Source organism: Entelurus aequoreus, linkage group LG07 (assembly GCF_033978785.1).
Source record: "Entelurus aequoreus isolate RoL-2023_Sb linkage group LG07, RoL_Eaeq_v1.1, whole genome shotgun sequence".
Classification (NCBI taxonomy): domain Eukaryota; kingdom Metazoa; phylum Chordata; class Actinopteri; order Syngnathiformes; family Syngnathidae; genus Entelurus; species Entelurus aequoreus.
Genome location: NC_084737.1, coordinates 69,936,343 through 69,956,913, shown reverse-complemented (window position 1 = coordinate 69,956,913; position 20,571 = coordinate 69,936,343). Strand labels below are relative to the sequence as shown.

General features: G+C 39.9%; 3 protein-coding genes across 5 annotated transcripts in view; 1 reads left to right on the top strand and 2 right to left on the bottom strand.

Moving 5' to 3' along the window:
- Positions 1 to 2,386, top strand: part of fam217ba (family with sequence similarity 217 member Ba) — an 8,595-nt gene extending 6,209 nt beyond the window's left edge. Inside the window, exons 4-5 of one of the 2 annotated variants that reach the window (XM_062054373.1) lie at positions 126 to 541; positions 632 to 2,386. In XM_062054373.1, the coding sequence (XP_061910357.1) occupies positions 126 to 541; positions 632 to 1,479 (1,264 nt within the window). In that variant the 3' untranslated portion in view covers positions 1,480 to 2,386. Of the gene's footprint in view, positions 1 to 125 lie in introns of both variants that reach the window. The other variant, XM_062054372.1, reaches the window with a different exon arrangement.
- ppp1r3da (protein phosphatase 1, regulatory subunit 3Da) overlaps positions 1 to 8,812 on the bottom strand; it is a 24,158-nt gene extending 15,346 nt beyond the window's left edge. The window contains exon 1 of the mRNA XM_062054379.1: positions 8,694 to 8,812. The gene's annotated coding sequence lies outside the window, so the exon portion shown is untranslated. The remainder of the gene's footprint in view (positions 1 to 8,693) is intronic.
- Positions 8,701 to 20,571, bottom strand: ttll9 (tubulin tyrosine ligase-like family, member 9). Of its 2 annotated transcripts, none has more exons than XM_062054374.1 (14): positions 20,436 to 20,571; positions 17,111 to 17,151; positions 16,945 to 17,037; positions 16,767 to 16,878; positions 16,501 to 16,701; positions 13,433 to 13,501; positions 13,259 to 13,352; positions 10,094 to 10,134; positions 9,923 to 10,010; positions 9,737 to 9,795; positions 9,460 to 9,656; positions 9,146 to 9,259; positions 8,926 to 9,050; positions 8,701 to 8,825 (listed from the first exon to the last, which is right to left on the bottom strand). In XM_062054374.1, exons 1-14 carry the CDS (start codon positions 20,457 to 20,459, stop codon positions 8,767 to 8,769), a joined length of 1,317 nt encoding a protein of 438 aa, XP_061910358.1. In that variant the 5' UTR covers positions 20,460 to 20,571; the 3' UTR covers positions 8,701 to 8,766. The 2 variants fall into 2 exon arrangements, with proteins under 2 accessions (XP_061910358.1, XP_061910359.1); XM_062054375.1 differs by having other exon boundaries at positions 16,501 to 16,686.

Sequence of the window (20,571 nt, the reverse complement as noted above, 5' to 3'; positions counted from 1 at the left end):
CTTGCATGTTCGAAATAAACTCAAACTCAATAATGACATTTAGGATTTTCAAACCTAACATAGAAGATTAAAGAAACAACAACCCTCTTCTTCCCTCCACACTCATGCTTGTGTCTTTCTCACAGCCCAGCAGAGGAGCGAAATGTCCGTCATGTGAACGTGCTCCGACACGAGGAGAGGAGGACGTCCCAGTGCAGCACTCCGCTACAGCAGAATCATCACCGGGGGATGGGTAAAAATCGCCACGCTCTCTCTCTCCCGCTGGCCCCTATATCAGGACTACGACACACGCCGGAGCACCCGTTGACGCATTCCCCCACCCCTATCCTCGAGGCCCTTCACGACCCCTACAAGGTTGACGACAGCGACAGTGCCAGTGACCTGTCCGACTCGGAGAGGCTGCCCGTGCTGCCGTCGCCGTGCACTCCGTGCACACCGCCTCATTTGAACCTCAGAGCGGAAGTCATCAGCTGTAACGACTTTCCACCGGACATCCCAGGACCACATGGGGACTGCGGCGGCGGCGAAGACAAGAACGAGAGTGAGACACCTGCCCACTCTTACCCAGACTTTCTGCCGCCACCCTTCAACACCTGGAGCCTTAGACAGCTTGCGGTGTTTCTTCACACAGAGGGTCGTGGTGCTCCCAGGCCCAAGCCGGTGAGGCCTTTGGAGAGGTTCCTGGAGAGACTACTGCAGCTGGAGTGGCTCCAGATCCAAACAGTGCAGACAGAAGTCAGCCGTCCGCCTGGGAGACCGCAGGTCACGGCAGGTCACTCACCCAGACCTCACACAGCTCCATCATCACGACTGAATTCCCCAAAGGGGCCGCGACAGAGCCAGCGAGCCTTCCCGTGCATCATCAATCCACCATCGCCTGCCTCTGCTGCCACCCAACACCAGCCCTCCCGCCTCCCGGTGTGCCCACACTGTCACCTTCGCTATCCGCTGTGTAACGGGAGTTGTTCAGCCTATGCCTACCAGCGCCACTCACGTCTCAGCCCACTGCTAGAGCGTAGAACCCGACCGGGTGCACCCATGAAGAGAAGTTGCAGTGAGACGCAAGAAGCTACCAAAGAAGGTAGGGGCCAAGGAGCACAAGGCGGAGGCGGGGTGCAGTTTCCTCTGAGCCCCTCAGTTGGAAGGCGCCATCTCAGGCACATGCAGGCAGTAGGCAACGCCAGAAAGCAAGCGCAGGAATCTGCAACAACCCCAAATGGTAAAAGTCATATGAAGAAGAGCCGAGTCAGAGCTAACTCTGTGACCGATGTTAAAAAGGACCAGAGTGCGGTCAAAGCAGTCGGAGCAGACAAACGGGTTCTTGGGTCTAGTAAGAAAGAGGCCAAGAAATCAGAGAAGGAGGCAGGAGATCAGCCGTCAAAGCCCACCGTGAAAAAATCTGCTAAAGAACCACAGTCTATCTCCAAGGCTCCACCCAATGGTGGCAAAACAAAAAACGTCCAATCTGCTGCTAAGTAACGCTTCTAGGCCTGTAGTGCTTTACTCCCGTGGTCACCTGGCATGCTAGCTTCAACCTAAGCTCGCTTTCTGTGTAATACTAACATGTTATAATGTTATGTCGCAGTCATGTAACAATATAACCATCAGGACCTTTAAAGCACATGACATGAAACAGTAATTTAAGATCACAATGTTGCACTGTAGGCTAAATGGAAGTTATTATGTATTGCCTCCAAAATCTGAATACTCAGCTTCATGCAATTGGACCCAAACTGCACAGCGTAGCCATTTCTTGTTATGCTAATAATGTTGAAAATGAAATGGGCATCTAGTGGCCAGCTTTCAGAATAAGTTCCATCGTGAAGGTTACCAGCAACTGATATATTTTCATTACTAAATATGATAATAGACATCCATTACCAGTGGAGATCTTAATGTAGAAATGTTTTTGTTTTCATTGCTTTATTGTTCTATTTATTATTATTTATTGCTTCAGTTTGCTCTTTGATGCCTCATTTTTAAGACGTGTTATTTGTGTTCATTGCAACTTTGTCTGAGAAGCGGGTTTATGAAGAAATGGCAACATGCTGCAGGAAAGAATGCAATAGTTTTACATTTTTGTTGAAAAGGGCTTTTTGTGTATTAACCCGCTTGGATTGTTTGTCTTTGAAAAATATGAAATATATTTTGCATAGAGCTGAGCTCTGTCGAATTTAAAGACGTTGTAATGTTTGCTATGAATGTAAATGCATATTTTTCCAAATTTTATACACCATAGTTCTATTTATGTATGTGTTTGTTGTGGTTGACCTGTATTTATTATTGTCATCATTATGTTTACATTGTCATACTTATGAGAGAAACATTTAGTAAAAGACATAACAAAACCGTATGTCTACTGTGCTGAATAATTGTGAATCCAAAATACTGTAGTAATGGATGAAACAGTATTTTGCGCAGTGTTTTGAGATAAGAGCTGTCGCTCGGCTAATTGTGACGCTTTGAGTTGCAAGCAAAAATTTTAGTTACAAGCATCCCTGCCATTAATTGGCGTAGCAAATGCCACAGTGAACCCCGTAAGATCTGCCAAAAACATCTGGTCTTACTTGCGAGCATTAGCTTAGAGCTACAGATCGACATCATTTTGTTTTTCAAACATGGGAAGAAAGAAACTTCTGTGTATAGGACAGTGCTAAGAAGAATCAGATCATAGTCATTGAATTAAAAAAAGGAAATCATTGAAAACTTGTTGCTAACTTGGTGAAACAATTTGAGCGTATCACCATACTGAAACAGAATTTGTAACGCGAGCCAATAATGTTGAAATTGTATCTCAACGGCGGACATTTATCCACGAAAATATGGAAAATCTGCGTGTTTTGACGGAGAAGCAGCTGGAAGGACAGACCGTAGAAGTCCACTCTCTAAGGTAAACACTACATTATTATTACATTACTTCATAAAACTACTGTAATTGTTAGTAGTACATTCTATTTTATACAACAGTTATCAGGTACCAATTCAATTGATTACAATTTCAATGGAAGACAATTGATTAGAGATACAAGTCTTTTGATCTAAGAGTTAAGAAATTTCATAAATTGAGGTACTTACTACGGCATCAAAAGTTTACGCAAGTATTCTTCGACATTTTGGTGAGCTACACATAAAATCAGGTGGCGACGTAGCTACATTTTACAGTAGTCCATCCTTGTATCTTATCACAAACTGAACTTTACCTTAAAAAAAACGTAGTGGCACAATAACAACTGTATGTTACAGATGATTCCACCATTTTAACAATATGTATATATTTATACACTACCGTTCAAAAGTTTGGGGTCACCCAAACAATTTTGTGTTTGAGCCTTCATTTCTAAGAACAAGAATAGACTGTCGAGTTTCAAATGAAAGTTCTCTTTTTCTGGCCATTTTAAGCGTTTAATTGACCCCACAAATGTGATGCTCCAGAAACTCAATCTGCTCAACGGAAGGTCAGTTTTGTAGCTTCTGTAACGAGCTAAACTGTTTTCAGATGTGTGAACATGATTGCACAAGGGTTTTCTAATCATCAATTAGCCTTCTGAGCCAATGAGCAAACACATTGTACCATTAGAACACTGGAGTGATAGTTGCTGGAAACGGGCCTCTATACACCTATGTAGATATTGCACCAAAAACCAGACATTTGCAGCTAGAATAGTCATTTACCACATTAGCAATGTATAGAGTGCATTTCTTTAAAGTTAAGACTAGTTTAAAGTTATCTTCATTGAAAAGTACAGTGCTTTTCCTTAAAAAATATGGACATTTCAATGTGACCCCAAACTTTTGAACGGTAGTGTACATATAGAGGACTTCAAGTACCTCAGAGTCTTATTCACGAGTGAGGAAAAATTGTATCGTGAGATCGACAGGCAGATCGGTGTGGCGTCTGCAGTGATGTGGACCCTGTTATCGGTCCGTAGTGAAAAAAGAGCTGGGCCGGAGCTCTCGATTTACCAGTCAATCTACGTTCCTACCCTCACCTATGGTCATGAGCTTTGGGGTAGGTTGTGAGTTCAAACCCCGGCCGAGTCATACCAAAGACTATAAAAAAATGGGACCCATTACCTCCCTGCTTGGCACTCAGCATCAAGGGTTGGAATTGGGGGTTAAATCACCAAAAATTATTCCCGGGTGCGGCACCGCTGCTGCCCACTGCTCTCCTCACCTCCCAGGGGGTGAACAAGGGGATGGGTCAAATGCAGAGGACAAATTTCACCACACCTAGTGTGTGTGTGACAATCATTGGTACTTTAACTTTAACTTTTAACTTATAACCGAAAAGACAAGATCACGGGTACAAGCGGCCAAAATTAGTTTCTTCCGTCGGGTGGCGGGGCTCGACCTTAGAGATAGGGTGAGAAGCTCTGCCATTTAGGAGGAACTCAAAGTAAAGCAGCTGCTCCTCCACATCGAGAGAAGACAGATGAGGTGGTTCCGACATCTAGTCGGGATGCCCCCAAACGCCTCCTTGGGGAGGTGTTATTGGCACGTCCGACCAGTGGAAGGCCCCGGGAAGACCCAGGACACGTTGGGGAGACTATGTCTCTAAGCTGGCCTGGGAACTGTTGGGATATATTACGTTGGGATATAATTAAGATAATGAAGGATGAAGTGATTAAGAAATGTTTAGTATAGATATGCTTAGAATAGGCCGTGCAACTAATCATATGTTCTAAGTTTCAGTTGAAACTGGGTCCAAGTGCATGCCTATGCACATTCACTCTTATCGCCCCCATTCTTGCCACTGTTGATGTGGCTTCTTTGCCGAGGTCTATAGGACAACCCCAGATATGAAGTTGGAGTCCAGAAAGGAGAAGGCAGAGGAAGATTCCACCCCTGGAAGCAGACACCTCATTGCATATTCATACATTGTGATATACCTGTATATTGTAAGAGTGCGAGGGTAAGGGCGCATCCGAACGGCCCTGTGTAAGTCGCCATGTTGATACTAGGGACAGATAGCGCTCAGACAAATTGTATTAGAATTGTATCCAATAGGGAATAAATACTTCTGATTTTAAAGTTTATGCATCGTGTCCTCTTTAAACATCTTCTGGCTCCGGATTAAACAAATACGTCAACAGAACGCCTCGGGATCCCCCGGAAAAAGAGCTGGACGAAGTGACTGGGGAGAGGGAAGTCTTAAGCTTCTTTGCTTGGGCTGCTGCCCCCGCGACCTGACCTCGAATAAGCGGAATAAGATATATGGATGGATGTATACATATGTGTACAATACATTTGAATACAACTAGAATACAAATGTGCACATGATAAAAATGTAAACGCCAAACTAACCCCACTATTCTATCTGTTGAATTACTTTTAGTCAGGCGCTAATATCTCCTTGATACGGCAGTAAAAATAGCACACTAAAACTGTAAGCCGCGTGGGCAATTTTCATGAAAAAACTACGGGTGCTGAAAAGAATGAATTCACATTTAAATTGCAATTCAAATGTTTGCCAATCCAATCCATTCATATTTTTTTCAAAATCAATTTTTTTTTAAAATACGTTTTTTTTAGCCGTCATACATCGACAGCAAAGAGGAGTTTTTGTAACCTGGCTGTAACCTGTTTTGAGAAGGTGTTATTTAAATATTTATACCAAACAATATTCTGCGAGAATCGGTTAAAACAGAGAATTTTGTTGAATCGAGAACCGATTCTTAATCAAATAGCAAGTTGCTGTATGATTAAAATCCCTAATAAAAATGGCTCGCTAACAACTCTCAACTGAAAATAGGTTCTCATCGGTCACTTCAAAGAGCCGCTCAAAAGACTCGACTCGTTGACGAACCTCACGTCACTATTTCCTAGCTATATATTAATCAATCAATCAATCAATCAATGTTTATTTATATAGCCCTAAATCAAAAGTGTCTCAAAGGGCTGTATATTACACCCTTGACTCCTTTCTGTTATGTTTAAGATATGTATCGGTCAAACACAGATGTATAGATACATTGTTCATCTCCAAGATAAATACACCTGGGTCATTAACACCCACAAGTCAAAGATCACTGATGCCATTGCCATTATGGAAGTGAATATAATTTTAATTACTTGAGTATTGGAATATGGAGAGAAAAAAATACTGCCAATATAACTAATATCAATAAATCAAGGTGCCAATACAAAAGTTAATTGAATGATAATTTTATAACAAAATGTGTTTACTTGTAATAAGGGACTTCATAGACACCATTCATTTATTTTTTGCTGAATGTGTAACAGTTATAAATTGTATAAAAGAAGCTGTTTTTAAGGCTGCTTTTAAAAACAAATTAAAAAACGTGGTGCAGTGCTAATTGTTTTTATTATAAACTGGGATCCAAATAACACGCGCTAAACAGGGTGTGCAAACTCTAATATCGTGTGTACTATTAGTGGGCGTGTTGCGTGTGATCGACTAAGACTGAGTGGACAATTAAAAAGTGGTGCAGACCACCCTATTTAAATGAGGTTATTGTGTATACTACTGGCATTATGTGCCCTCCACATTTATGTTATTGTGCTCTCCAACCTGTGTGCGATGTTGTTGAACTAACAGCACACATCTATATTATGTAACACCTTTTCTGCAATATGAAATCGCAATCTATAGGCAACAGAAGCTATTTTCAGCGCTGCAGGGAGGCAGTGAACCATCACAACAGCAGCGCATTCATGCGTCCAGAATGATCTAAACGCAATAAAAAGCTTATTGAAAGACGTCTTCTTGACTATTATTAATTATAAATTGGAGAAATTCACTTCATACTGGGAAAACTGGGTCAATTATGTCACGCCCCATAGGCCTGATTTTATTTTTCTCCAATTAGTGATTGTACTGTTTAAAAAAAGATTATTCCCTATCTGTCTATATATATATTTTTTTTAATTTACTATCTGTTTATATTATTTTCTTTTCTTTTTGATAATTATTATTAATTCATTTGTATTTTTTTAAATAGATTTTTCTGTAAATATTATTATTACTTAGTTTACTTTTCTTGCTGTTTTTTTTTCTTTTTTTGGGGTTGGGGGAGGCATCGTTGGGATATAAACAAGAAAATATTTTGACATTTAGGGCAGACAATAGAGGTATGATGCATGCAAATATGATGTAATGGATAGGAATGTCTGATGCTGGATGTCAATAAAAATTAAAATGAAAAAAAGAAAGAAAGACGTCTTTTCATATAGGAGATTATAATCAAAGTTTACATACTGCATTAAAGAAAACGCCAACAGACACCAAAACGCATTAATTGAATTTGTTTTAATCAGTCCCTTAAGTCATCCAGCAGCTATAAAATTACAAAATGATATTGCCGAATAGATGATATGTTTAATATTTTTATTTCTGACAGTCCAAATATGTTAAAACACACATATAGGACGGAGGATTATCTGTCCATTGTCTGTCTTTGCAGCACAAGCACCTCGTTTCTTACAGCTGTGTGTATAGAATTCTTGTCAGTTTGCACATGCTTTTTAGACTTGCTACATAAAAACGCAAAATAGAGCTCGCAGAACAGTAATCAGCCTTGATAAATCACGTTGCGTGTGCTGAATAATTACATTTGCATTTTCTCCTCCCAGTATTGTGGGCGTTCTGATGATCAGCAAATATTCTGCATATTCATGAAGACAGACACAATAAATGGATTTAACTCCTTATTCTGCTCACTACAGAAACACAATTCTCTGCGCACAAGTTCAGTAAATCAGCTTTGGGTGTGCTATGAAGTTTGCAAATGTTTAAGTACACGCAAACTTTTAGTTGATCAGGCTCTAAATTTAGCAAAATGCCATCCATAGCTTAAATATCCTGGATTTGAATCTTATTCAGTGTAAAAATGACCAGAGTAACTTTTACACAAGTAATACTGAAATATTTGAGTCGTGTAGAAGAAGGCTTTTGAACCAAATTGCACAAGGGGCCACATTTCCAGAAAGCTAACTTTCCCTTTATCCATCCATCCATTTGTCTACCGTTTGTTGCAGGGGGCTGGAGCCTATCCTAGCTGCACTCGGGCGGAAAGCAGGGTACATCCTGGACAAGTCGCTTCTCCCGTCATTATTATTATTATTTTTACAATCACCATCCTCTGCAGTGGACATTTGTCTTTGGTCTATGTATTTTATCAGTTAGAAATTTCTGAAGAAAATAGCCCTGTTATGCAAAATCCAAACGTCCGCTTTAGGGGATGCTGGGCTTTAGGAAATTCAAATGGCAATGCAAGAATCTTCCAATGTGTTTACAGTGGTCCAAATTCTTCTATACAACAGGAGCACTGACTTGTTTTTGGGAATTTGAAAAACTAAAATGTTTGTCTCCTAAGTTGTGAACTTAACTCGGGGGCAGGTATGGTTTTTGCTGTATTAGAATATAACAAAGAGTATGTGAGATAGGCTCCAGCACCCCCCGTGACTCCGAAAGGGACAAGCGGTAGAAAATGGATGGATGGATGTAGCGCTTGGCTTCACTTTGTCTATAGTGGGAGAGGATGAAAAAACGGTGTATTGTTTTGTTTAACATTATTAAGGATGTTATTTTTTGCAGAAGTGTACTTATAACAATTTTATAGACAATACTATTTATATTTGCGGTGGGCAATTGGGGGGGGGGGCATGAAAAATGTACTGCTTCTTTGGGGAGTGTCACAGAAAATAATTGAAAAGCACTGGTGTAGACTAACCTGACTGAGTCTTCAAATACGACTCAATAGTGAAGCTATGTGCAGCCCTATTAAGTTCTTTTGTGGAACAACATCAAATCTTCTGGTCGGGAAATTGTTTAAAAATATGGTTTTCTCTGTCATTCATGCATCCTGCACAAAAATAAGAGTGTCACAGGAGTAATGAATGATAGCATATTATTGACACGTTGTATAACAGTAAGATTCCATACCTTAAACAATGTGACCTTACCCAAGTTTGTGTTGGCTTTTAAACATGAACAACTAAATATTTCACAGTCATAATCCTCTCTGTAGACAGGTCCATCATTCCACATAAGATCATATCCGCCCACCCTCTTTTCTTTCCCAGTCAACCTAAGGAGGTACAGTACTGTTGATGTCTGCAATATCGTCATTCATAGGTACAATATATAAACAGAAATACATCAGCAACACTTCTCGTAATTTACCTTTTCTCCATATCCACAATATTTACAGTATCTTCCAGCAGTCTGTACTTCATGTCGTAATCCTCCTGACTGCTGGGTGCGAGCGACGGAGAGGCGTTCACCTCAATCAACCACCTACAATAAGATGATGAGTGAGGCCATGTATACACATGTTAAAGATGACAGGTCATGTCATGGCATATGTTTACCAAGCATTGTCAAGCAGGAGGGGAGTGGAGTGGGAAAAGACTAACATTTCAGTCGAAGCTTCTTAGACAAACAATGAATGTTGATGTGCAGAGAATAGTCCTACAGTTTGGCAAATCTAAACTCACGGTTTGAGGTTCTCATCCAGCAAAATGTCGTAGCCGTAGAGTTCAAAGCAGTGTTTGTCATTTATAATGATCTTCTGCACACTCTGTAGACTGCTGATGAAGATGTTATCCATCTCTGTAAATAGAGTTTCTACCACCTGTATCCCATGCTTTGCAGTCAGGTACTTACGCAGTTTCAGGATCTTCCATTTACATCCCTGTGCAAAGTCCAGCACAAGGTGAGTGACAAGGTAACGGTAGAATTATTTCCACAGCGATGTTACCATACATGACTCACCTTTTCAGGATCATAGTCAGGTGCTGTTTTTTGAACAGCCACATTAGTGAGATGTACATCTGTAAAAATGCACTAAGGAACATTTAGAAACGACACAAATGCTCAACCTGTCCAGTAAATAAGCAGTATGTTAATATTAAAACCACACAATCGACATTAATACCACTAAATGTTCAACAAGGATACACTTGTCATCAATACTATCCAGAGAGAAACGTGTGCTTGAAAGGCGAGCAAAGCCCTCCCGATAAAGCCATGCCTTCAATGGAAAATACTGAGACACATATTTCCGTATTAGATGCTATAAGAATAATACAATTTAAATAGAATGTTGACTTAGCATATGTATTTACATACTGATGTGACCATCACATAGACCCTCAGATCGAACTTCCTGCCTGTGGAGACAAAATCAGAATCAAATATGGGTTTACTTTTTCTTACAGAATGTAAAGTGTACGTACAGTGGTCCCTCGCAACTCTGCAGTTCACATACCGCGGTCTCAGGCATAATCACTACATGGCTACATGATCATGGCGATGTGTCACAAGAGTAGCTGATCATCATTGTGGTTGTCGTGCTCTGCAGGCGTTTGCGTAGTGATTCCCAGAGCCCAAAAAAAGTCTGCGGGCTATAGAGCGTTTTCTATTCGGGCTCCACTACTCTGGAATGCCCTCCCGGTAAAACTCATTTGTATAGTCTAGCCTTTAAATAGACCCTCTTTTAGACCAGTTGATCTGCCGTTTCTTTTCTGCTCTGCTGGGGGTGGGGGTGGGGGGTGGGGGTGACCACAGATGAAGCGCTAACTGTTAAAAGTCGGGACCCAGGGTGGACCACTCATCTGTGCATCAGTTGGGGACGTCTCTGCGCTGCTGACTTGTCTCCACTTAGGATGATCTCCTGCTGGCCCCACTATGGACTGGACTCTCACATTATTATGTTAGATCCACTATGGACTGGACTCTCACAATATTATGCTAGATCCACTATGGACTGGACTCTCACACTATTATGCTAGATCCACTCGACGTCCATTGCACCGGGGCGGGTCCCCTCCAAGGTTTCTCATTGTCATCCCATTGAGTTTTTTCTTGCCCTGATGTGGGATCTGAGCCGAGGATGTCGTTGTGGCTTGTGCAGCCCTTTGAGACACTCGTGATTTTGGGCTACATAAGTAAACATTGATTGATTCTACTTTGATGGATGGAATGACCAAATTAATACAATTGCACTTTGTTTCTGCTAAACTTTTATTCAGCGGTGTTCTTTGTAATAGTTTTATTTCAGTTTGGCAGCAATGCAGCCGTGTCCATTCAAAAGCCAATAGAGATAAATGCTAATTTAGCATCGCTTCGACCACAGTCATCGTGGCAGATTTATGGCTGTATTATATAATTATATCAGGTTGAATATACAAAAATGTAATCTTTTCGTAACAAGGTAACTGCAATTTTTATGAATTTCGCCTATCAATCTCTATTTGAGATTAAGACACTTTTTTTTTTTTTTTTTTATGCATTCTGACTCGTTAATAAACGTATTTGAAAGCCAGCTAACAACGAAGCTTATGGGAGCCGCTCCCTCTTACTGTACAATGTCTGCTCTCAATTGGATGCTGACTGATGGGATGTTTTAATTAGATGAAGAATTAATCATAATCCTTGCTAAGGGTTATATATATAAAAAAAAGGTGTCGCAAACCAGCGTCTTTTTGTGTCTTTCTTGCCATCTCCAGGTGTATGTTGAATGTCACAGATGATCAACTTCCATAACCCTATTCTATCCAGATAAGAGGCGTGATTTATAATCTAGACTTAACTATCGGTAACTAACAGGCGATTATGAGCTCAGTGTGTCAACACTGCATAATTAGCGCTATGTGATCACGGCGCGGCAACAAATGGTTTGTCTGTTTAAATGCTTATAATAACAATATTGCTAATACTTGGTTAATATTCAGGAGATGTAACTGGAGTATTGTTGGCGTTTTTTGGATACATTTTTAGAATGATTGCTCGGGATCTTTCTGTGTGGAGTTTGCATGTTCTCCTCGTGACTGCGTGGGTTCCCTCCGAGTACTCCGGCTTCCTCCCACCTCCAAAGACATGCACCTGGGGATATGTTGACTGGCAACACTAAATAGGCCCTAGTGTGTGAATGTGAGTGTGAATGTTGTCTGTCTGTTGTCTGTCTATCTGTGTTGTCCCTGTGATGAGGTGGCGACTTGTCCAAGGTGTACACCGCCTTCCCCCCGAATGCAGCTGAGATAGGCTCCAGCACCCCCCGCGACCTCGAAAGGGACAAGCGGTAGAAAATGGATGGATGGATGAAGGGCCAAATGGATTACTCCAAGCACCATTGCTAGCCACCTAGAACGACTTAGACTTAGATAAACTTTATTGATCCACAAGGGAAATTGTTCCAAATTATTCCAAATTGAGCCAATTATTACAATTTAGAATCCAAAAACAAACACTCCCTCATAAGGATTGTGAATGATAGGCAAAATTACAAAAAAGGTCAGTTCCCTAAGAACATATACTGTAATAATGTCTAAAAAAATGTTTTTCAGTTTTTGCTCATTATTGTGTTTTGTTTACTTGTTCAATTAATGACAAAGCGGCATAGCAGTTTTAAATTGGCTTCAATGCGATCACAAACTTTTTTTCCCCTTGAACATATCAACATATGTTTTTTTCACCTTTTCATATAAACTTTGGACATTACCTGGAATATAAACACAATACTATTAAACATACCGGATTGAAGTGAATAGTGGTCAATGTAGTCTTTTTGTTTGGTGTTCATACATGATTATTTATAGTAAATACATATCTTCACATAGCTTGTAATGATACCTTATTTTTAATATCTACTTATAAACTACATGAACTGCATTTATGTTGGTTGAATCTTTTATGCTTTCACTCCCATAGCTAAGTCTACTTCTTGTTGCCTAGAGTCACTGTTAATTGGTGTTGAGTAAATTAATTTTGGCGAAGGAAGAACTATTAATTATAAATGGTATATTTCTGTTGCAAAAGCATAAAAAAAGTTTAAAACTTTCTAAATAACTTTTTAATTTGAAGAAAACAATCTAATCATGAAACAACACCTACACCTTTACAATACTCACTAGGCTGCAGTCAGCCCTAGCGTGTTACATAGGTAATTTTAAAGACCGAAATAGGGCCACAAACAAAAAACATGTTTCGGGCCACAAAAAGCCTGGGGTTCAGTGAATTGCAGATTTTAAAGTACATGGAGATAACACTAAGATTTGAGAGGCAATTGAAGTGTTGAAATTATGTCAGTTTTAGATTGTATGAAGCATTTAAAGTGCATATAAGAGTGTGTGGAGAGCTCACAAAGAAGAATACAGAGCTGATTACATATAATGTCGATGTACCGTAAATCATACAATAAATATTGTCCCTACTTGACGGAAATGTACACACTAAAGGGGTGTTCGGAAAGTAATCGAGGGAACACTGTACAGTATTTTTGAGTCTGTGAATTACCACCAAGCAGGTAGGGGTTCTCAATATAGCGCTGCGCCACATAGCTTTCCACTTGAGCTGCATCTTTCTGCTCTTCTGAGCGAGTGGCGTCATGCTGGAGGACAATGTCATCAATCAGGTTATATCATGTTGGTATGTCCATATGTTTCTATTCAAAAGTAAAGACACATTTACCTTCCTCCAGTCCATGATGTCTTTCAGTTTTCTAAAAAGGAAGATGCCTGCACCTTGAGATTTTGCAGCCTGTAAAAAAATACAGAGAAATCTCCTTGAATGCAGTTGCTTGTTAAGTGGAGTGGTCATTCATACTCATTCTAATGCGAAACAAATGTAAGTCTTTAGAGCACATAGTGCAGGGCTGTTCCACTGGCGGCTCATGGGTCAAATCCGGCCCGGGAATGACACTTTACCGGCCCCCAGGTTCAGTTCGAAACTTGGGAGACAAACATTTTTGTAGCAAATTCCTAAAAACACAAGAGTGCTCCTGTTGTATAGAGGAACTTTGACCACTGTAAACACAACGGAAGATCCTTGCATTGAAATTTTAACATGCTAACAAACATAGAACACTGGGGTCCAGACTTGTGATTTACATAACTGAAGCGTTCCTCAAGGCACCCTTTTAGGTCCTCTCCTTTTTGGAAGTTACACTTTTTTTCATATGCTCAAAAGTTCGATATAATGCAGTCCAATGTAACGCAATGTTTTATTTAACGCGATCGCGCCATGGACCCCAAATTTTAGTTTTTTTCCCCACCAGAGTCAAATCATGTTGTTTTTCACCAAAGTATCGCATATTTACACACTTAAAAGTTAAAGTTAAAGTACCAATGATTGTCACACACACACTAGGTGTGGTGAAATTTGTCCTCTGCATTTGACCCATCCCCTTGATCACCCCCTGGGAGGTGAGGGGAGCAGTGGGCAGCAGCGTAGCCACGCCCGGGAATCATTTTTGGTGATTTAACCCCCAATTCCAACCCTTGATGCTGAGTGCCAAGCAGGGAGGTAATGGGTCCCATTTTTATAGTCTTTGGTATGACCCGGCCGGGGTTTGAACTCACAACCTACCGATCTCAGGGGGGACACTCTAACCACTAAAGTAATGGCCTGTGTTAGTTTACTGTACGCAACAGTTACACGTCTTCATTGCTACACTTAGACCACTTGTTGTTCGTTGTTGGCGACCCTTTGAGTTCCAGTTAGCTTCCTGCTAACTGGATATAATTTTATGCAGAGGGCATAAACAAGCATTCATACCGGCAAGCTGCTTCCTGTTGTCCTTTGCGACCAGATCCTAACACTTACAGAGTAAATCTTTATAAAAGTCTCCAAAAAGAAGGTATTTGAAAAAAAAGTCACTAAATAAAAAAAAAAATGTATTGACTCAGTGATGTCCAAACGAACTGGTGGATAGTCCCATTCTGTGACGTGGCGGCACAATCCACCAAGGAGGTTTAGGCAGCCGAGCTACAGCGCATAACTTTTTCGAAAAGAAAAGGGTAAAAAATAGGGATTCCTATGAAACGCAATCCCAAGAACGTGATCGGTATTTTATGGACCGCGTTAATCACAAACTTTTGAGTGTAATGTGATTTATATAACTAAGCTGTTGCTGTAGCTTGTTTACTTCAGAGGCAGCCAGTAGTCATTAGTTCAACATCTTTAGTTAAAACTAGTGGTGTTCCTCAAGGCGCCATTTGAAGTCCTCTCTTTTTCATCATTTGGGCTATTCAAGGTCGGGTCAAAACACTTGAGAGAGACTCACATTTTTGGCAGTAGATTCTTAAAATCACTTGATGTGCTGTCATAGAGATAATCTTTGACGTGCTTTTTTTTGCAGAAGGTCCTCAAAAAATGAAGATTGCTCCTGTAACTCTGACAAAATGAATAGACCAAAATTAAATGCCTACTGTCGACGACACTGGTTGTCTGGAATATACAAATTAAGACTAAGTCTAAGTCCAGCCCCCCTGTACCTCACTTTCTGGAAATGTGGCCCTCAAAACATTTTAGTTGAATATCCCTGGAATATGCCATTGTAAGGGATGAAACATCTATATAAAAGGTTGATTCCTGTTCATTGTGAACATTCAGCTTTGATTGATTGATTGATTGAAACTTTTATTAGTAGATTGCACAGTGAAGTACATATTCCGTACAATTGACCACTAAATGGTAACACCCGAATAAGTTTTTCAACTTGTTTAAGTCGGGGTCCACTTAAATTGATTCATGATACAGATATATACTATCATTATAATACAGTCATCACACAAGTTAATCATCAGAGTATATACATTGAATTATTTACATTATTTATAATCCGGGGTGTGGATGGTGGGGGGGTAGGTTTGGTTGTTATCAACACTTCAGTCATCAACAATTGCATCATCAGGGAAATGGACATTGGAACAGTGTAGGACTGACTTGGTAGGATATGTACAGCAAGTAGTGGACGTAGAGATAAAGATCAGAGAGCTTAAGAATAAGAATAAGTATCTACATTTGATTATTTACAATCCGGGGAGGTAGGATGTGAAAGGAAGTTGGTTAGTTTACGGTTGAAGTTGCCTGGAGGTGTTCTTTTAGTGCGGTTTTGAAGGAGGATAGAGATGCCCTTTCTTTTACAGCTGTTGGGAGTGCATTCCATATTGATGTGGCATAGAAGGAGAATGAGTTAAGACCTTTGTTAGATCGGAATCTGGGTTTAACGTGGTTAGTGGAGCTCCCTCTGGTGTTGTGGTTATGGCGGTCATTTACGTTAAGGAAGTAGTTTGACATGTACTTCGGTATCAGGGAGGTGTAGCGGATTTTATAGACTAGGCTCAGTGCAAGTTGTTTTACTCTGTCCTCCACCCTGAGCCAGCCCACTTTGGAGAAGTGGGTAGGAGTGAGGTGTGATCTGGGGTGGAGGTCTAGAAGTAACCTGACTAGCTTGTTCTGGGATGTTTGGAGTCTAGATTTGAGGGTTTTGGAGGTGCTGGGGTACCAGGAGGTGCATGCCTAATCGAAAAAGGGTTGAATGAGAGTTCCCGCTAGAATCTTCATGGTGCTTTTGTTGACCAGAGAGGAGATTCTATAGAGAAATCTCGTTCGTTGGTTGACCTTTTTGATTACCTTGGTTGCCATTTTATCACAGGAAAGATTAGCCTTTAGAATGAAACCTAGGTAGGTGACCTCATTTTCGTATTATATTACAGCTGTATTATATTAATGCATTCCATCTGTCATCAACTAACCGGCTTCATGATCCAGGTGCTGCCAGGGTTTCTCTTGAACTCCTCCACAAAGAGATGGTATTCATTAGGCAGTGCAAAGCTGCAGGGGAAAAAATCACATTTGGAAGCCTTCGTGCAGCTGGCCTCCCTTTCTAGAGCCCTTTTATATCTTTTTAGGTTTTTTAACAGGGAGTCTTTGCGGGTCAGCTGAAACATAAAAACCTTACTTTCGTTACTTAAAGCTGTGGATTACATATATAAAACAAGTAAGGCATGTGCTCCCTTACCTCGTAACGGTTGCGGAAGTGGTTTATCCTTACATGTTCCTCCATGAATGAATGATCAAAATTCTCCCTCAGCCATCCTACTTCACACCAGTGGAAGTCCCATTCACCATCACTGAAAGAAAAGGAATAAACTCAATAAAAAAACGGATGATATTTTTGTACACAGCTCCATACTTACTCTTTGACTTCTACCCAGCCCGGCCTTTGTTTCAAGACATCATGAATGGTACCGCCGGGGCCACATTTGAAATGCACGACACATTTCCCCTCCCTGCAAACACTAATATTCAGATCATGCATTCGACAAAATAGTTTAATTTTCAAAACAATGTAGAATTACTCACCGGTTCTCGGCTGGTTTGCTACAATCGTTAGACGTTTTGAACTGAGATGTCGGCAAATGTGAAAGAAAAAAAGAAGATTTTAATTCCATAGAAAATGTGTTGGCATCAATAAAACACAAGGCAGATGGTGACAAAAAGACATTTCAAATTATCTATCTTCTGAGGTGTATAATGTTAAGGTAAAGGCAATGCAACAAAAACTATAACACTTCATTTTAAACAATTGAGATATGTGAATTCTTAGTTTACTTTGGGGTCATCCAGATGAAGTGATTTGTAAAATATAGTAAAATTTTTAACAATGGAAAAGGCGAGCTAATTATTCGAAACACTCGTACAGTATTTATATAGAGGTGCAAATTGCAGTGTGACGTAGTTATGATGATTTTTTGACGGTCACGGCCCGATTTATATGAGCATGCGCCAAAACTCATCAACTTCCGTTCCCTACTCAATGGCAGTTTTTCCAAAATGCATTTCAATTAGGGATGTCCGATAATGGCTTTTTGCCGATATCCGATATTCCTATATTGACCAAACCCTTAATTACCGATACCGATATCAACCGATACTGATATATACAGTCCAGGAATTAACACATTATTATGCCTAATTTGGACAACCAGGTATGGTGAAGATAAGGTCATTTAAATAAATAAATAAATAAATAAAATAAGATAAATAAATTAAAAACATTTTCTTGAATAAAAAATAAAGTAAAACAATATAAAAACAGTTACATAGAAACTAGTAATTAATGAAAATAAGTAAAATTAACTGTTAAAGGTTAGTACTATTAGTGGACCAGCAGCACACACAATCATGTGTGCTTACGGACTGCATCCCTTGCAGACTGTATTGATATATATTGATATATAATGTAGAAACCAGAATATTAATAACAGAAAGAAACAACCCTTTTGTGTGAATGAGTGTGAATGAGTGTAAATGGGGGAGGGAGGTTTTTTGGGTTAGTGTACTAATTGTAAGTGTATCTTGTGTTTTTTATGTTGATTTAATAAAATAAATAAAAAAAGATACTGATAATAAAAAACCGATACAGATATTTTCCGATTTTAAATTTGAAAGAATTTATCGGCTTATTTCAATATATTTTTTTCTTCTTCCAAACAACTGGTTCGTGAAATTATTAACTAATAATCTCAAATAGTCAACAACTACAATTAAAAAAATTATAAAACTTTTATCCATCCACATTGTTCATTAGACACATTTAAAACGGCCTTTTTAATCACTACGGTGACATTCTGGTCAGATTGCTTGCATTTCTGGGTAAGTGCTCCGTTATTCGAAAACGATTTTCGCTTATTCAAACAATCTGAACGCACTAACGTTATTGCGTAATATTGTTACGAAATAACGTTATATTATAAATATAATATTATTGTAACATATACAGGTAAAAGCCAGTAAATTAGAATATTTTGAAAAACTTGATTTATTTCAGTAATTGCATTCAAAAGGTGTAACTTGTACATTATATTTATTCATTGCACACAGACTGATGCATTCAAATGTTTATTTCATTTAATTTTGATGATTTGAAGTGGCAACAAATGAAAATCCAAAATTCCGTGTGTCACAAAATTAGAATATTACTTAAGGCTAATACAAAAAAGGGATTTTTAGAAATGTTGGCCAACTGAAAAGTATGAAAATGAAAAATATGAGCATGTACAATACTCAATAGTTGGTTGGAGCTCCTTTTGCCTCAATTACTGCGTTAATGCGGCGTGGCATGGAGTCGATGAGTTTCTGGCACTGCTCAGGTGTTATGAGAGCCCAGGTTGCTCTGATAGTGGCCTTCAACTCTTCTGCGTTTTTGGGTCTGGCATTCTGCATCTTCCTTTTCACAATACCCCACATATTTTCTATGGGGCTAAGGTCAGGGGAGTTGGCGGGCCAATTTAGAACATAAATACCATGGTCCGTAAACCAGGCACGGGTAGATTTTGCGCTGTGTGCAGGCGCCAAGTCCTGTTGGAACTTGAAATCTCCATCTCCATAGAGCAGGTCAGCAGCAGGAAGCATGAAGTGCTCTAAAACTTGCTGGTAGACAGCTGCGTTGACCCTGGATCTCAGGAAACAGAGTGGACCGACACCAGCAGATGACATGGCACCCCAAACCATCACTGATGGTGGAAACTTTACACTAGACTTCAGGCAACGTGGATCCTGTGCCTCTCCTGTCTTCCTCCAGACTCTGGGACCTCGATTTCCAAAGGAAATGCAAAATTTGCTTTCGTCAGAAAACATGACTTTGGACCACTCAGCAGCAGTCCAGCTCTTTTTTTCCTTAGCCCAGGTGAGACGCTTTTCGCGCTGTTTCTTGGTCAACAGTGGCTTGACACGAGGTATGCGGCAGTTGAAACCCATGTCTTTCAAGCGTCTCTTGGTGGTGGATCTTGAAGCACTGACTCCAGCAGCTGTCCACTCCTTCTGAATCTCCCCCACATTTTTGAATGGGTTTTTTTTCACAATCTTGACCAGGGCGCGGTGATCCCTATCGCTTGTACACTTTTTCTGACCACAGTTTTTCCTTCCCTTTGCCTCTCCATTAATGTGTTTGGACACAGAGCTCTGAGAACAGCCAGCCTCTTCAGAAATAACCTTTTGTGTCTTTCCCTCCTTGTGCAATGTGTCGATGGTTGCCTTTTGGACAGCTGTCAAATCTGAAGTCTTCCCCATGTTTGTGTAGGCTTCAGAACTGGACTGAGAGAGCATTTAAAGCCCTTTGCAGGTGTTTTGAGTTAATCAGCTGATTAGTTTGTGGCACCAGGTGTCTTCAAAATTTAACCCTTACACAATATTCTAATTTTGTGACACACGGAATTTTGGATTTTCATTTGTTGCCACTTCAAATCATCAAAATTAAATGAAATAAACATTTGAATGCATCAGTCTGTGTGCAATGAATAAATATAATGTACAAGTTACACCTTTTGAATGCAATTACTGAAATAAATCAAGTTTTTCAAAATATTCTAATTTACTGGCTTTTACCTGTATAAGGAAGTTATGTTTGCAGCGCATGCGCAAACTGGTCCAGCAGTGACTAACACTACTGTTTTTAGTTGTGTTTTAGACTTCTCAGTGACCAAAACATTAGCCACAAGAGAGGTAAACATCAAGTACTTTATCAGGATATGTTTTGTTTTATGATAACACAACTAAGTCTACTTTGCAGCGACTCCAAACGAGAACTTGCCTAGGCCTAGGCCAGCTTGAGCCGAGCGAATTTTGCTAACATCATCGTTCACAATTGTAGCACTACATGACATCAAAGATTCACATGCAAGTTTACCTTGTTTTTTGACAATGACATCATTGGGATGATGAGTTACCTGTAAGTTGTAAAAAGTTTGAAAACGTTCATGACAGACCTTGTTGTCAGGGTAACGTCACAACACATTAACAGGCTACTTCCGGTGAACTTCCGC

Coding starts and splice junctions, on each gene's coding strand:
- ttll9 (XM_062054374.1), bottom strand. CDS start 20,459: ATGATGTCATTGTCAAAAAACAAG. Junction 13,502..16,500: donor GCACCTGGATCATGAAGCCG/GTTAGTTGATGA, acceptor ATTTTTTTACAG/GCTGCAAAATCTCAAGGTGC. Junction 13,353..13,432: donor ACATCATGGACTGGAGGAAG/GTAAATGTGTCT, acceptor ATTGTCCTCCAG/CATGACGCCACTCGCTCAGA.